At 38.3% G+C, this 18,420-nt stretch overlaps 1 protein-coding gene across 2 annotated transcripts in view; it reads right to left on the bottom strand.

The window, feature by feature from the left end:
• The window catches only part of RASAL2 (RAS protein activator like 2), a 396,673-nt gene extending 378,467 nt beyond the window's left edge, over positions 1-18,206 (bottom strand). For both annotated transcript variants that reach the window (XM_032629632.1, XM_032629643.1), the window contains exon 1: positions 17,303-18,206. In XM_032629632.1, coding sequence (XP_032485523.1) covers positions 17,303-17,504 — 202 coding nt within the window. In that variant the 5' untranslated portion in view covers positions 17,505-18,206. The remainder of the gene's footprint in view (positions 1-17,302) is intronic.
• Between the last annotated feature and the right edge of the window lie 214 nt (positions 18,207-18,420).

Here is an 18,420-nt window from a genome sequence, read left to right as displayed (position 1 = left end):
GACAACATCCATTACTGACTGAAAGAAACCTATCAAGAATAGGAATAGAAAGGGATGTCTTAAAATTGGTAAGGGCATCTACGAAAACACAAACAAACTTAAAGCTAACATCACACTTAAACAGTAAAAGACTGAAAGCTTTCCTTTTAAGATCAGGAAGTCAAGGATGTCTGCTCTCACCACTTCTATTAAACGTTATCCTGGAGATTCTAGCCAGTGTAATCAGGCAAGAAAAGCTAATAAAAGGCATCCTGATCCGAAAAGAAGTAACATTCTTTATTTACAGACATTATATATGATCCTCTGTATAAAAAAGCTAATAGAATCTACAAAATACCCACTAAAAATAACAAGTGAATTTAGCAAGGCTGCAGGATAGAAGACAAAAATGCAAAAATCTATTATAGTTCTATATAGTAGCAACAAATAATTAGAAACTAATTTTTTTTAATATACTATCTACAACATCATCAAAAATTATAATATACTTAGGGGTAAATCTAAAAAAAGATGTGCAAGACCTGCACACTGAAGGCTTTGCAGAGAAAAATTTTAAAAGACAAAATACAGAGATGTACTGTTATTAATATTATTAAAATATTAATTCTCCCCAAATTGATCTATAGATTCAACACAACAACAATCAAAATCCCAGCAGGCTTTCTGTATAAAATTGACAAGATGAGTCTAAAATTCATTCAGGCATGGAAATGATCTAGAATAGCTTAAATAACTTTGAAAAAAGAAAAACAAAGTTAGAGGATTTATACCTGACTTCAAAACTTACTAGAAATCTATAGTAATCAAAATAGTAAGCTTGTGAATCAGGATAGACAGTAGAAAGACAGAATATACCAAAGACCAGATGTAGACCCCCATGTATATTTGATCTTCAACAAAGGTACAAAAGCATTTGAGTGCAGAAAAAAGTCTTTTCAACAAATGGTGCACGACAATTAGATATCCATATTTTTAAAAGTAAATCTCAATCCTTATTTTGCACTATAGACAAAAATAAAATCAAAATGGATCACAGATCTAAAATTATAAAACTTTTAGAAGAAAACACAGGAGACAATCTTTACAACCTTGGACTAGACAAAACTTTCTTAAGTAAAATATGAAAAGCACAATCCACAAAAGGAAAAGAAAATATTCATCAAAATTAAGAACTACTATTCTTTGAAGACAGTGTTAAGAGTATGATTAGGTAAGTCACAGAACGGGAAAAAGCAACTGCAAATCACATATCTGATTAATGACTTGTATCCAGAATACAGAAACAACTGATATAAACTCAATAAGGCACACCCAATCTATTTTTTTACTGAAGTATAGTTGATTTAAAAGTTGTGTTAATTTCTGCTACACAGCAAAGTGACTCAGTTAGACATATATATACTCTTTTTTATATCCTTTTCCATTATGGTTTATTCCAGGACATTGAATACAGTTCCCTGTGCTATACAGCAGGACCTGTTGTCCACTGACAAACCCAATTTAAAAATGGACAAAAGATTTGATTTGACATTTCACTAAAGAAGACAGATGAATGTCTGATAAGCATACGAAAAGATGCTCAACGTTACTAGTCATCGGAAAAATGCAAATTAAGACCACTTTGGATATTGCTACACATCTCCTACAAGGGCTTAAATTAAAAAGACTGACCATACCAAGTGTTGGTAAGGCAGTAAAACTGGAACTGTCATATCCTGCTGGTGGTAAAATGACACAAGCACTTAGGACAACACTTTGGCAGTTTCTTAAAATGTTAAACATAAACCTACCATATGACCCAGTCATTCTACTCTTAGGTGTCTGCCCAAGAGAAATAAAAGTATATGTCTACACAAAGACTTGAATGCAAATGTTCATAGAAGCTTTATTTATCATAGCCAAAAAACTGGAAACAATCCAAATGTTCAACAAAAGGTGAACTGATAAATAATCATGGAATATCTACTCAGTGGCATACTACTAGATAATACAAATAAATTAACTGTTGATACATGCCACAACATGGATGAATCTCAAAATGTGCTGAATGACAGAAGCCAGACTAGAAATAAGTGTATGTTATATGACTTCATTTATATAAAATTCTTGAAAATCCAAACTAACCCATTAAAAACAAAAAGCAGTTTAGTGGTTGTCTGGTGATGCGGTGGTGGGGATTGAGCAGGAAGATTACAAAGGGATGCAAGGAAACTTTTTAGAGGAAATAGACGTCCATTTTCTTGATTGTGGTGATGGTTTCATAGTTATTTATATATTTCAAAACATATCAAATTATACTTTAAATATGTTAGTTTGTTGTATGTCAAATATATTATATCAAATTGGTTTTTTTAAGACGTATGAATTAGATCAGAATGTAACACTATAACTAACTTCCCACTGCTATAATGCCCATAACTCAAAGAATCACAGATTTTGAAGAACTGCAATTCATTAGTAGGAAAGTTAAATTTCAGAACTGGTTCACAGTTTGCTGTGTTTAAATCATGCTTTAAGTTTCTGAGTCCTTGAAATACAAACCTTAGGATATGTTTAAACTACAAAGCATATGCACCATAAAGATAACCAGGTTCAAGAGGAACTAAGATGAAAACAAATCAGGAATGATGAGAGGCCAGTGTTCCTGGGCTTTTGGAAAAGAACATGTGAATTCTAAAAATATCCTAAAATGTCTCTTATATGGCCAAGCTCTGATCAATGCTTGGGTTTCCCCGGCTCTATGAAAGTGGATTCTCTTTTCAGAATTTCTGATATCAAAGGGGAGAGGCACTTGAAGTGTAAATCCTAGAATAAAGCTATGCCCCAGATGAATATGATTCATGGTTCTTATGATTGTGTGGTCTCTTATTAATTTTTTTTTTTTTTTTTTTTTTTTTTTTTTTTTTTGTGGTACGCGGGCCTCTCACTGTTGCGGCCTCTCCCATTGCGGAGCACAGGCTCCCGACGCACAGGCTCAACAGCCATGGCTCACGGGTCCAGCCTCTCCACGGCATGTGGGATCTTCCCGGACCGGGGCGTAAACCCGTGTCCCCTGCATCAGCAGGCGGACTCTCAACCACTGCGCCACCAGGGAAGCCCATGTGTGGTCTCTTAAATTTCAGTATTCTCACTGGCTTGGTCAAACATCAATAATAGGCCGACAAAGGCATTATTGGGGAAAAAACACTATTTTTATATTTTGTATTACTGCTAAAAATACATAAATTTTAGATCACTAATAGACTTTGTGTAACCTTTTTTAAATATAGAAATATTCACACCACTCACCCACATACAGCTTCCTCATGTTGTCTACAGTTAATAAAACTTGGACAACTCTACGAAGATGTTCAATAGCATCACGACATCCAAAGCATATCCAGCACATCAAATGTCATTATTTTATAGTTATGGTGCTGTATAAAACACATAGGTAAACTTCAAGGTTCAAATTAACAAATATCACAGTGAATGCTTTTTATAAAAAGAGTTTAAGGTTCTTATATATGAGAAACAAAATTATACAGTAGTTAAGAACACAGACTCTCAAGACTGAACTGCCTGAGTTCAAATCTCACACTAGCCACTTACTTGCTCCATAACGTTGGCCAAGTTCCTTTATATGTCTACGCCTCTGTTCCCTCATCTATAAAATGAGGATAATAATAGCATCTACCTCATAGGGTAGTTATGAAGATTAAATAAATTAATAGGCCTAAAGAACCTCGAACTGTGCCTGGCTCATGGTAAGCAGCCAAGAAGTTTTACATTATTGTTGTTGTTATAATCATGCTTATGACTGTCACTGTTATTAGAGTTAAGATTACTATATAGGATAATTAACACTTATCACTGATAATTTGAAAAATACAAATATATCTACTAAGAATTAATATAAAAGAAGGATTTGAATAGACATTTCTCCAAAAAAAATATACAAATGGCCAATAAGCCCATGAAAAGATGCATGGCATCACTCATCATGAGGGAAATGAAAATCAAAACCACAATAAGGGTACTTCCCTGGTGGGAATGCAGGAGATGCGGGTTCCATCCCTGGTCAGGGAACTGAGATCCCACATGCCGTGGGGCAACTAAGCCCGCACGCCACAACTACTGAGCCCATGTGCCACAACTAGAGAGCCTACATGGCACAACTACTGAGCCCTTGTGCTCTGGAGCCTGCACACCACAACTAGAGAGCCCACGTGCCACAACTACAGAGCCAGAGTGCTCTGGAGCCCAAACACCACAACTAGAGAGAAGTCTGCGCACCGCAACGAAGATCCCATGTGCTGCAACTAAGACCCGACACAGCCAAATAAATAAAATAACTAATTTTAAAAAAAACCACAGTGAGATATCACTTCACACTGACTAGGATGGCTTTAATAAAAAAGAAAGGAAAATAACAAGTGTAGGCAAGGATGTGGAGAAATTGTAACCCCGTGCATTGCTGGTAGGAATGTAAAAAGGTGCAGATGTTGTGGAAAAGTGGCAGTTTCTCAAAAGTGGGTATAGATAGTGGTGAGGGTTACACAACTTTGTGAATATATTTAATGTCACTGAATTGTACAGTGAATTGGTTACTCTCTCTAGCATCCTCACTTTTATTCCTTCAGTTCACCAATAAAGAACTCAATACCCATTCTTACCTAAAAGGCTCCAAAAAAGGCAGAGAAGCTAGGATAAGACATACTGCTAAATTCTAAGAGAACTTAGAAAAGCATAAAAATGCTACTTTGATAACTCGTGATAGGGACTTCCCTGGTGGCGCAGTGGTTAAGACTCCACGCTCCCAATGCAGTGGGCCCAGGTTCAATCCCTGGTCAGGGAACTAGATCCCACATGCATGCTGCGACTAAGAGTTCACATGACACAACTAAGGAGCCCTCGAGCCACAACTAAGGAGCCCGCCTGCTGCAACTAAGACCCAGCACAACCAAATAAATAAATATTTTTTTAATTTATAAAAAATAGCTCATGATATATTTTAACACAACTATATTAAACTGGAAACAGTAACTATGAACTTGGATAATAGAGATGGGATAATTTTTCCCAAAAAAGTACTGGATTGTAACTCAGTTCCAATCTTACTCAGATTCCAATATAACTTCACCAAGAATCTTTAAATCACTAACTTTACATGATTACTTCCCAGTAAAATGGAGAAAAGACATCATTTTTCATAAATTTATTGAAAAATACAGGGTATTTTCAGACTGTAGAATAAAAGCAACTTTGTAAAAAGGTATCATTTTATAGAATATGCTCACAGGTAAATGGAATAACATTACTGGTTATATAAGTGAAACATTATCATTGCCAGTTATGCTACAGGCAAAGAAAGATTACCAGCTTCACAAGGTAATATGACTATTTCTCAAGGTATGACAATCAAGATGTACATCAAAAACATAACCTAAAGTACAAGTAACTAAAAATTTCCTCAAACTGATTTAGGGGGTGCTTGAAAAAGAATGACTTAGGACTTTCTGACCTGAATAAAACAACAAGAAATATGGCCATATTAAATCCTCTAGAGAATCTTTCTATTTCAATAGGAATCACCACATATGATATTGTTCTTTCTTAACTATGTTATCAAACAAGATTCAAAAATTAGCAAATAAATCTTCATTTCTCTAAAAATGAAAACTACTATGAAGTCTTTATGAAGCCAGAAAATACTAAAAGTAGAGTCATTTTTTAGATTTGAACCACGTCTTTTTTTAGTTGGTAGCTACTATGCTGGGCATCTTTTTCAGGTTCATTGATACAGGCTAATCACCAACCACTGGGCAAAACTGGCCCATTTCAAAATAGGAACGTGCACTAGAAAGACCTTGGGTTTCCTCTCTCGGGGGTATTCTTGAAATCTACAAATACATAGAAAATTGTACACAGTCAAGCCTAAGGAAATCATGGGAACAAGATATATAGTATATCCTGCCCAAATTTAAATCAAACAAAATCTCCTACAAACTTCCACAATATTAACTGGATACAGGATTCTTCATTTCACTCAAACTGCTCTATGTCACTATTAAAAGTTAAGCTACTTTGTTCCTTTCTAAGTGTGCTCCTATTACATGCTAAACAAATGACTAATGGATAAAAGAAAATTTGGGTATGATTTCAACTATATAGCATTTTGGAAAAGGCAAAACTACAGAGGCAGTAAAAACATCAGTGGTTTCCAGGAGTTAGCAGGGTAGTGGGTAAGAAGAGATGAACAGACAGAGCACAGAGGGTTTTTAAAGCAGTGAAAATACTCTGTATGATCCATAATGGTGGATACATGTCATTTTACATTTGTCCAAACCCACAGAATGTACAACACCAAGAGTAAACCCTAATGTAGACTTTGGGTAAAAATGATGTATTAATGTAGGTTCATCAACTGTAATAAATGTGCCAGTCTGATTGGGGATGTTGATAATGGGGGAGGCTATGTATGTGTGGGAACTGGGGATATATGGGAAATCTGTTATCTTCCTCTCATTTTGCTGTGAAACTACATCTGCTCTAAAAAAAATTAAGTCCTTAAAAAAAAAAAAAAATTTGGTTAACTGCTTAATGGTCTATACAAACTACGGTTTTCCAAAACAATTCCTATTCCTGCCCTTATTTTTGAAGAAAATATTTTAAATTACTTTTGTCATTAATGTTAGTTCTTGTTGCCATTCCTCAAATTTGGCTTTGACATTATAAACTTCCCTAGAACATACCTAAATGAATCCCATGCTAAAAACTCAGCATTAACACAGTGCTATATAAGGTATACACCTCAGTCATTCATCCAGCTAAAACTAAATGAACCTATATTCAAATCACTGATGTCGATTCCTTCTAATACTCTGAGAAACAAAGAGTAGAAGGAGGACACGATCAGCTGAGATGAAAGCCACCAACTATGTTCTTCTTAGAGTATCTAGAACATTATGTATCTGTGTCAGGTCATTTCAGTCGGAGAGTCTAACATAGTATAAATAAGGCCATGTTCATGGATTTGACCTTTAGCAGACCAACTGCTTTGACTCTATACTCATGCTCCCCTCATTCACCTGGAAATATGCCATTAATCAAAAGGAGTACCACTGAGGAAAAACACTCAGTTTTGAAGGTCAGTCTTATAAACATTAGAACTCTGAGCACATTTAACATGTGCTAAATAACGTTTAAGGCACTACATGAAATCTATGCAAACATACTTCAATATGTTGAAAGTAGCAATACAGAAGTAGGACTTAAAATTATGAGCCATACTTTCATATACTTGTGGCAAGAACTGCTTTCCAGGAAGGTCACACAAATTTGGCACTAAGTCTCAGGCCTTTAAAAACATACTCTTCTAGGAATTCAGCCTAAGGAAACAGTCAGAAGTTCAAAGACTTATGCACAAAGAGAATCAATAGACTGCTAATATAAAATTTTTGAAAAATGTTAATGTTTAAAATAGGATAATGGTTAAATCAGTTACATTCAATTAGTCATCAACAAATTATATTTTCATATAAGCCTCAGTAATAAAGCTGTGTGATACTGGCACATGAACATAGACAGACCAACAGAACATAATAGAAAATCTTGAAATAAACCAAAATGTATATGGCAATCTAATGAAAGATAAAGGAGTCATCTTAAATCAGTGGCGAAAAATTAATTATTCAATAAATGGTGCTAGGATAACTGGAAAGCCATCTTTCTAAAAGTGAAATTCTATCTATATCTCATACTTTACACCAGGATGAATTCTAAATGGCTCAAAGGTTTAAATGTAAAAATAAAAACAAGAAAGCACTAGACAAACCATTATTATTTTATAACCTGAGAATAGAAAGGCCATTCTAACTAGGACATAAAACCAAAAAGCCATAAGATTGATACATTCGGGACTTCCTTGGCAGTCCAGTGGTTAAGAATCTGTGCTTCCACTGCAGGGACACAGGTTCAATCCCTAGTCAGGGAACTAAGATCCTGCATGCCACGAAGTGTGGCAAAAAAAAAAAAAAAGAAGAAGAAGAAGAAGAAGATTGATACATTCAACAGCATAAAAATAATTTCCTCATTGAGGAAAAGAAAAAAAAAGATAAATGAAAATACCAGCAACTCATGGCAGACAAAGGGCTCTTAATATACTAAGAGTTCCTGCAAATCACTAAGAAAAAGATCCAACAACCCAATAAAAATGGGCAAAAGATATGTACAGTCACAATAAAAGGTATATTTAAATGGTTCTGTAAGGTATTCAATCACATGTAATATAAGATTTGAAAGAATAAAATTAAACTAAGACTAATTTTTTAGATTGTCACATTAAAAATCCTTGATAATTCCCTATGTACGGGGAGATGGGCATTCTCATACCTTGCTGGAGAAATATAAATAGGTACAACCCCTAAGAAGAGCAATTTGGGAATATCTTTCAAAATTACAAATACATCTATCTTTGACCTAGCAATTCCATGAATTTTTGTTATAGATACACACAAGCAAAATGGCTTATATCCAAGATTATTCATGCACTATCACTTGCACCAGCAAAATGTGGGGAGTGGTTTAATAAATTATGATTCATCCAAGCATCATGCAGCCATAAAAAGAATGAGGAACCACTTTACAAATGGACAGGAAAATATATCCAAGATATATTAATAAGTGTGTGTGGAGGGGAGATGTGAGGGAGGAATAACACAAACTCCAGATCAATTCCTATAATGGGTTAACAATTCTGTAAAAAAGGAGAAAAAAGCATATACACAGTAAAAACTATGATACTATCAATTCAGCAATTAACAACTGGCTCCAGACCCCCAGAACACCCAACCAACTTCCTTTGGGGGTTTGTTCCAGTCACTTCATTAACCTCACAAAAAAATGACCCAGGCTTTTTTTTTTTTTGGCCATGCGGGATCTTAGTTCCCTGACCAAGGATTGAACCTGTGACCTCGGCAATGAAAGTGCAGAGTCCTAACCACTGGACCACCAGGGAATTCCCAAACCCTGAATTTTTTTAAACTACATTTCTTGGATCCCACTCTTGGCAGAGTTTTTACCTATCTATCTATCTATTTCTGTATGCCTGGAATAGGTATGGAAGGATACACAAAAATTTCCAACATTTATTCATTGTGTGGGAGGGAAATGATTGCCTGCCAGATGGCAAGTGAGGGGTGGGGAGGAGGGGTGAGAGAGACCTCATGACATATCCTTTTATACCTTTTGAATTCTGAAAGAAGGAAATGTATTTCCTATTTTTAAAATTACACTTAAAAATAAAAATATATTTGAAAAAATTTTAAACATTTTCAAAGCCATAAGAAAATATGCTATTAGAAAAAGGCAGGATATAAAATAGATGCAGTATGATACCAAATATGTACAAACAAGTATATCTGTACACAGAAAAAACTGGAATAAAATAAAATATTAAAGGAAGAATTATCTCTAAGAGGTGGAATTATAGCTGATTTTAATTTTCTTTGGCTTTTCCTATAATTCAAATTCTTTACATTAAGCATGGATTACATTCATAATTAGGAAAATAGTATTAAATTTTTAATAATATGAATCAGAGAGGTTAGAAATTAAAAGGGAGGTATAAAGCTACTAAGGATTATCCAGGATTCTAAGGATCATAAATGAAACATTCAAATTTCCTCAAAACATCACTCCAATGGCAGAATAGAGAATTTAGGAAAAGATCTAATCTGTCCTCTAATCTACCTCTTAAGGATCACTATGAGATTATTCTCATCCTCCTACTTTCTGGATGTTTTGACCGTTTTTGTTTTCTGTTACCTAGGTAATGGTACTTCCAGCATTTCCCTTAAAGACTGTGAAACTAACAATGTGGTATTTCTCACTGACCTTCAGCTTTGAAAGGCCATCTCCCTAAGGGAAAGCAGTAAGATCTAGAAGCTATAACAGGAGGCTGAGGAATCTGAGGTTAAGAGTTCTAATCCTGACAAACTGTGGAATTTGTCTCCAATTTTGGGAATAAGCTAAATTTCCTGAGTCAGTTTACTTAATAAGGAAACTTAAAGGATTATTTTGAAAAATATTTAGGACTATCAACTTTTTACACTTTTTAACTCTTCACACTATTCTTCTGAACTCTGTTTTCTTGCCTCATGTTAAATTTTTCCTCCCTAAATTTTCACTCTTCCAAACAGTATCTGCAAGTATTACCAATGTCTTAGACTTAGGAGCAGGGAGGGGATACTTTTAGAAAGCCTACTGTAAATGACACAACATGAACAGAACTTGAGCCAAGTTGAAGACAATTTATGGGGGAATAAGCATGCAATCAGGATCTAAACTGGACCCTTATGAGCAAAGTGGCCACAGACAACCAATTAATGTAACTACATTGAGTAAGGGAAGGTAAAACTCAAGACTCCTAACACCTGAACCCTGCTGATAGAGATAGGAAGATGATAACTTCTATGTCACAGGGCAGCAAATGAAGTTTTGTCATGCTTGCTTTCAAGGGCTCAATTTTTATTTCTTTTGTTTACCATATTCCCTCCAACCCCATTGAGCTGGGCCTCAGGACATCTTTTTTTCCCTACTATTTACATATCATGTACTTCTTGATGGCTGCCTTCCACAAGAAAACCAGCTACATTAAACTTGTAAAAGGTTCTCTACCAACAGGTCTTGAGAAACACTTGATAGCCTTTGGGAAGAAACAAACATCAGAGAGCAATTATCCCTCTGCCAAGGGCGGAGTGCCCTCAGCACACTTCAAACTCCTCCTCCTGGTTAACAAGACCGAACACCTCTCTAGTTACTTAAAAGTTATTCCAATAGGGTGGGACAAGGGAGCAGACAGCTGAATTTTTTCTGGATTAACTCAGTCATTAGTTCAATGCTTTTTTGTGGTTCACCTACTTAAAAGGTGATCAAATCACTTTGTGCTACTCCAGAGAGCAACTGCTAAAAACAATTACATAAACCCTCCACTTCAATTTACCTTATCCTTCTTTCTAATAAAACAAAGTGTAAGAAACCACTGCCTTGCTACCATTTCTTCAGTAATCTCAGTAAAGCCTACTTTGTCATATGAATCCCTTTTCTTTTCCTTAGCAAATCAGAAAAATTTATTTCATTCATCATAAATAGGATACAACTGTACATCTTTTTTTTTTTTTTTTTTTTTTTTGCAGTACGCGGGCCTCTCACTGTTGTGGCCTCTCCCGTTGCGGAGCACAGGCTCCAGACGCGCAGGCTCAGCGGCCATGCCTCACGGGCCCAGCCGCTCCGCAGCATGTGGGATCTTCCCGGACCGGGGCATGAACCCCTGGTCCCCTGCATCGGCAGGCGGATTCTCAACCACTGCGCCATCAGGGAAGCCCTGTACATCATTTTTTAAAGTGCATACACTGAATCTTATTATCTGAAGAAGATAAAGGCAATCCTTATAAACAAACTATTCTCAGATAAACAGGGGCAATCTAGAACTTCATATTATTTACATCAGAGAATTTGTACAGATCCTCAATTCCATACCGGCAATTCCTAAACCCAAAAAGCTCTGAACACTCTTTTTTCATAACTTCTTTAGCAGTAAAATCTGACCTGCACTGACACCATGCTATGTATAGTGTTAAACAATACTTAGCATGAATGTCCATTTGTTTAACTGCAGAACTATTAACATGACTGATGTTGCTCCACACACCACTAGGGGGGTTATATCACTATATATACCATATTTTCTAAAATCAAAAGTTTTGAATTTTGAAACACTCTAATCCAAACAGTTTTGGACAAGGGATTGTGGATGTATAGTTTCTATTCTGCAAAAGTATTTTCGTTCTCTGAAAATGAAATAGCAATAAACCAACATGATAGAGGGTAGAAAAATACTAAGATGTTGTAAAGGAAATTGTCCACCATCTAAAACATTAGTAGAATACATAATTTAAATGAGATACATAAATTTTCTCTTGAAGGAAAAAAAGGAGGGCTATTTGAAATCAATATAATTTAAAATAAACAGTATATACCTAGGCCTTCTTGGAAGTTCTCTTTAATTTCAGTGGAGAACTGTCTACTCCTACTGTGTATAAAATGTATTGGAGATTATGGGAAAATGATGTATCAACACTCAAAGTCATCCTTGAGTATTTCTTTTTTAATGAATGGGCTTAAATATATTTTTTTAATATTTATTTATTTATTTGGCTGTGCTGGGTCTTAGTTGCCGCATGTGGGATCTTTAGCTGTGTAGTGCAGGATCTAGTTCCCTGACCAGGGATTGAACCTGGGCCCCCTGCATTGGGAGCCTGAAGCCTTAGCCACTGGACCGCCAGGGAAGTCCCCATCCTTGAGTACTGAACTCAAGCTTAAGATCCCAAGGATTCCTAAAACATTAATACTCATTTGTAAAAGTTCAATTAATAGTATTTGAGGAAATTAAAACACTTAAGTAACATGAACATGTTGTGGGATATACTGAATACATAGTCACGGATTTTCTTCTGGCAATCAATTAGCTAGAGCACATAAAACTTCTAGTCTTGGTTGAGCAATTTCATTTATCTACATGTTACCACAAAACAGGAGTCATGGGGTGCATATGTAAGACGTGTAAGAATGAGTGATTTGTGGGACTTCCCTGGTGACACAGTGGTTAAGAATCTGCCTGCCAATGCAGAGGACATGGGTTCAAGCCCTGGTCTGGGAAGATCTCACATGCTGCGGAGCAACTAAGCCCGTGTGCCACTACTGAGCCTGCACTCTAGAGCCTGCGAGCCACAACTACTGAAGACCACATGCTACAACTACTGAAGCCCGCACACCTAGAGCCCGTGCTCCGCAACAAGAGAAGCCACTGCAATGAGTAGCCCGCGCACCGCAACGAAGAGTAGCCCCCGCTCGCCGCAACTAGAGAAAGCCCATGTGCAATAACGAAGACCCAGTGCGGCCAAAAATAAAATTAATTAATTTAAAAAATAATAATAAGTATTTTTTTTTAAAAAAGAATGAGTTGCTGAGAATATTCAAAGTGAATTATACTAAGAACTTTCTGTATAAGGCCAGTGAGTTAGTTATAACTAATTCATACTAGACCAAAATAAAATAACTTCCTGGACTTGTTACTGGTTGCAACATTTTAAGTAAACATAGAAACATGTTCTCTAAAAATGCAATAAAATATACTTTTTTAATTAACTCATCCTTTGTTTTAATTTATGAAGTATAAGCAATATTACTTACTACAACCAGATAAGACTTCTGCCCCCATCAACTCATAACCAGTTCATGAGAAATTCTTACCAAATTCCCATTGCCATATTTCTAGAATTATATTATATTTGATGCAGTATGATTAATTCCCTTTTTCTTCTGCTTGCTGAAATAGTACCAGCCTTTAGAAATTTTCCAGGAGGTCCCTATCAATCATTAATAAACAATAAGCTATATATTAGCTTAATGGTAGGCAATAATGTTGATGTTATTTTATTAACTGAATATTTTAGATAAGTCCTGCCCATACTATTAAAATTAAAAACAATATGGTTTCTTGGTGATCACTTCATCATGAGAACTATATTTCCCTTCTAGCTATTTAAAAGCACATCTGTGCATACACCTGCAGATCTGTTGTACTGATGGGTGCAGAGCTCCAATGCGGGCACTGCTGGAGACTGGTATCTTTAATTTCCCCCAAATAATGCCCTTCACTCACCATCCATTCATGGTAAAGTAGTTAATTTTAACGTCCTCATTGTTTACCAGAAAGCAGAGACAGTGAGACTGGCTTTGCCGTTCCCGTTTCCTTTTGCTGGGCTGCTGAGCTTTTTCAGCCAATTGACTTCACTTTGAGGCTATAAATATCTGAAAAATGTTCTGCATTTGATGCTCTTGGATTCTGCATCCATATTTAGCTGTTTGTGGCATGCCTTTGTTTAAGCTACTCTACCACCCATACAGTCAGTCAGGTTGAGATCTGGATGGTCAAAGGACAGATGGATCAACATTCAGCACACACTGACTTACCGTGGGGGAGGCATCGATCTGCTAGACACCGTGACAATGAAGGGAGTGGCAAGATAGGAATACAGAGATAAACAAGACAGACAGATTCCCTGGTGTCAAAAATATTATAGTCTTGACGGGCATGGGCACAACTTATAATAATATTGGAATAAAACAAATGAAACACTTTACAACTAAAAGAAAATGAAGAATAGCACAGCATAACTATTTTCTCTTGGCTGTGTCTCAAAAATGTGCATTTGTTTGTGTTCTAAATATAGGTCTACATATTATAAAGCTCTGGACATATTCCAAAAAGTGTGCAATCATGACAATACACAAAACTCTGAATATAGGTATAATCCACCAAAGAGCCAGACCTATCAGTAGCAAACTCAAAACAGTGCCCAGTCTTCAAATTTTGTGAGGCAAACTAATAAAATATTGTTTCCAAAAGTTTCTGTAAGTAAATAAATAAAATAAAAGTTTCTGTTAAGATATTTGGGGAGAGGGGTTACTTCTGTTCTTCTTGTTTGTTTGCATACTGATTTCAAACCTTAAGTATATTGAAGAGGATATAAACCATAGCCAGAAGCCAGGAGCACTTAATACAGCTCCTTACTTTGCATCTTATCTTTAAAACCCACAGGTCTATTCTAGGTTAGGTCTCAAAACTGAATGAGCTAGATCTGAGATCCCCATTCCCACCTTCCTATCTTGTGAAAACATTCCAAACAAATATACATCTGCCTTCAACATTCCTTCTTTCAAAACTCAGTTCATTGACCTCTTGATAAAAGTGCTCCCCAGAATCCTGATAGTCATGATTTAAATGTATTAAAGGCTTGCTTGATGCCTGGCCCCAAGAGTCAGGGTGGAATTGGGAGGCAAAGTTGTAGGTTAAATAATAGGGTAGGCCATAGAATCAGAAAACTCAAACTAAAATGTACCATAGATACAATTACTCCAGATTCCACATTTTATGTAGAAACCTAGACCCACGGACTTAAAATTACTTGCCCAAAGTTAAACAACAATTTGTGGCAAGGCCAGAATGAAAACCCAGGTTCTCAACCCCCAGTTGCATGCTCTAGACTAGTTTCTGGATTTCTTTAAAAAACGTTTGAGTACACTCATCAAAGTCTCTTTCAATTGTGTAAAAGAACCTTGATGTTCCAAAACAATCAGGATTTTGAACACACAAAACAAATAAACAAGAAAACCAAAACGAACTGTTTTCCAAATTGATTTTCTACATTCTATTTTTTTTACTTCAAAGCTTTTCAAAGAGCTATACAACAGGCAACTTAAAAACTAGCTAAGGACATAGAAAAGCCAAGAGTCATTCAGATAGTTTTGGAATATTTACATCAAACTAAAGACAATAAAGTAGTACCCAAGATGAGCTGCCTTAGAGGAAGGAAAGTAGCAGTACTAAACAGTAAATAAAAACTTCTGGTTAATTGATAGGGAAGACAAAAAAGTTACAATGCAGTAGAAAGTCTGCAAATTGGCTTTGAAATGCACACTATATATGTGTGTGTGAGAGAGAATATATATCTAAGAATATACACACAAACCTAGCCCTAGGAATGGACTACAAAAACAAGCACATAGGTTTATGGGTTATATGCAAAGAAAGTAGTTAACACTAAGTCTAGAAAATCCAGACAGAATAGTTTGACACTGAAACACTGAATTGTCATATATACATATTCTTGCAGTAACAAGGCCCTATCTCTAACTTCATATAAAAAACAATATGCAAAAGAAGTGTATAAGGACAGAAAGGATAGAATAGGAAAAAGTTGTAACCACAATATACTCTAATTCAAGCTCAATTTCAGATTCCCACCAACCTTTGTTATAAACCATCGGCTAAGTAGGAACAGCAGGTGGGTGGAAAAATCAGGCACTAAAGTTTTTAATCTGCTGAGAATGAACTGGGTGACCTTGCATCATCTCCCACTTCTTTGCTTTAATTCTTTCAGTTAATTAAAATAACATCAAGAAACATTTATAAGCATCCAGCAAAATACAATTAAGAATTGGTTATAAAAATTGATGGATTTTTAGAACTACAAGGACCATTATGAGATTATTTAATCCAATCCACTCATTTTACAGAAGAGGAATGAGACGTCAAAAAAGTGACCTGCTCTGCTCCAAATCACATAGCCATGTAGTGGAAGAACTGAGACCAAAATTCAGATCTCTGGGCTCCCAGTTCTATGATCTTTCTCATGGTGATAGACTTAAAGTCTTGAAATCAACTAAACTATCCAGGAAGACAACTTCAAAGTCACAGTCACTCTTGAATACTAAACACATACCCTGTTCAGGATGAAAAAAAAAAAACAAAACATAATGTACTTGATCACTAACAGGCTTAGATGCACATGACTGCAGGATAACATCTTAACATTGTGTTGATCTCAGGTGCTTCAAATTTGCCATCTTATACTCAGCCACATTACTAATGTCTTTTATAGTCCTGTGAACTAAGTGATAAACACCCTGACGTTTCAATATTTTGGAAAGCCACAGCTCAGTCCTGAATGCCAGGCTATAAATCCTTGGGCTATGGGTTTTCAAAACCAGCATGGTTTTAATGCTGCTACAAGGCTCGCCCTAATAGAATCTCATCATTCAGTTTTAATTAAAGAGGTGGTTACTAGGAATGCAGAAAGGGAAAGTTTTAGTGTGTTCATCACTTTTTAACTTGCTGAGTAGCAACCCAGTCACTTTACAAAGAGCACCAGAGCACCAGAAACAATAGTGCAATCCGAAACAATCCACACCCCTTGGACTAAATGCTTGCCTTTGGAGAGTGAGGTTCAGAAAGAGGTTATAGAATTAGACTGTTCCCACCAAATAAATGCTTCTGATTTTTATTTTATTATCTTAACCTCTGCTAAGCTGTTTCATAATATCTTAGTTTCCAGCCTTGCCTCACTCCAGAGAAAGCAGTGAAACGCCATTCATTTGATTTCACGGTGTGTTCTTCTTGAAGATCAGCTGACACTTCCCTTGAAGTCACCACCTGAGAATTAAGTCTACATAGCCCAACTCCACCTTAAATTTACTGCAGGTACCTGAAAAGGTCCAAAAACCATACTGAATCACATCTCTCTCCTCAAGTCCTAGTCTGGAGAAACTTGTCAAAAATGCACCCCAGAACCAAAAGGGATGTGGGAAACGGACCCAGGATGGATGGGGACTGAGAACAGGACTGAGACCAGGGAATGAATTTCAGCCTGAGCAAAGACACAAAACATCAGCCTCTAAGACGGCCTTTGGTCCTTACCGTACACCCGGACCCAGCTCTGTTGCTGGCACACGGACTCCAGAAGGATCCGATCCAACATGCCACCGGCCACGGCCCCACTGACCGGGACAACAGCGTCCAGCTCCTCCGGGGGGAGCGGCGAGTCGGACTCCAGTCCCGGGAACATCTCCGGCCAGGAGAGCGCCTCCGCGGCTCCTCCGGACGACAGGGAGAGCTCCATGGTGCCCCTGAGGGACAAGGCGGCGGCGGCGGGGCGGGCGCGCGGCTCCGCGCCCTGCCTGCGGGAAGGGGAGGAGGAGAGCGCAGCAGCGGGGGCAAGGACCCGAGAGGCAGCCGGCGCGGACGCGGCTCACCTCCTTCCCCGCCGCCCACTGCCCGCGGCTCGGGCGCTGCTGCCCACCTGCAGCCGGCGGGCGGGACCCAGCCCGGGAGGCGGATCCAGCGTGGCCCCGGGTGGGGGTGGGTCCGGGCTCAGGTATGGGTCCCTCCCGGGAGGGGACTTGGAAGGACCCGGGAGGGGCGGCTCGCCCGCCCGCACCCTCGGAGCCGCCTTTCTGTGCCCCAGCCGGCGTCACCCGCGGGCCGATCGGGCCGGGGCTGGGGATGGAGTGGGGCCAGACAGGGCTGGGCTGGGGGCGTCGCCGCCAGGGGCCGCCCCCTTTGACCGGCTCCCGCCGCCGCCGCCGCCTCAGGGGCTCCGAGTGTCCACTCCCTCACCCCTGGGTGGGGGGGCGGGGGAGGCGGTGGCCCCGGATTCTCGCCCGCCAGTCCTCAGCACCCACCCCAGGAATGAGCCGGCCCGCCCCTCTAACTCTCAGGCCAAGGCTCTCGCCGCTGCTCGGGGTCCGGCTCCGACTCCGCGGCGGAACCCACAAGCCCGGCTGCCGCGGCTGTGGCGGCGGCAGGCGGCATCCCAGGGTGATAGGCCGGAGTAATCGAGGGCCGAGAGCCAAGCCGCGTGTGCAGTAGAGTAACGAAGCGGAGGAGGAACTGCCGCCGAAGGCAGGAAAAATCAGACCCCGAGTTATTCATCCAGCCAGTCCCGCCTACTTTCCAAATACCCTCTCCGCCACCGCCCTGCAGTGCGTTTCCCGGTCTACCAGTCTTCCCAGCTGCTTCTTGAAGTGGAGCCGGCT

The sequence above is a fragment of the Phocoena sinus genome, chromosome 1, assembly GCF_008692025.1.
Source record: "Phocoena sinus isolate mPhoSin1 chromosome 1, mPhoSin1.pri, whole genome shotgun sequence".
NCBI classification, from domain to species: domain Eukaryota; kingdom Metazoa; phylum Chordata; class Mammalia; order Artiodactyla; family Phocoenidae; genus Phocoena; species Phocoena sinus.
The sequence above is the reverse complement of the archived record's forward strand: the minus strand, read 5'-3'. Positions and strand labels throughout refer to the sequence as shown.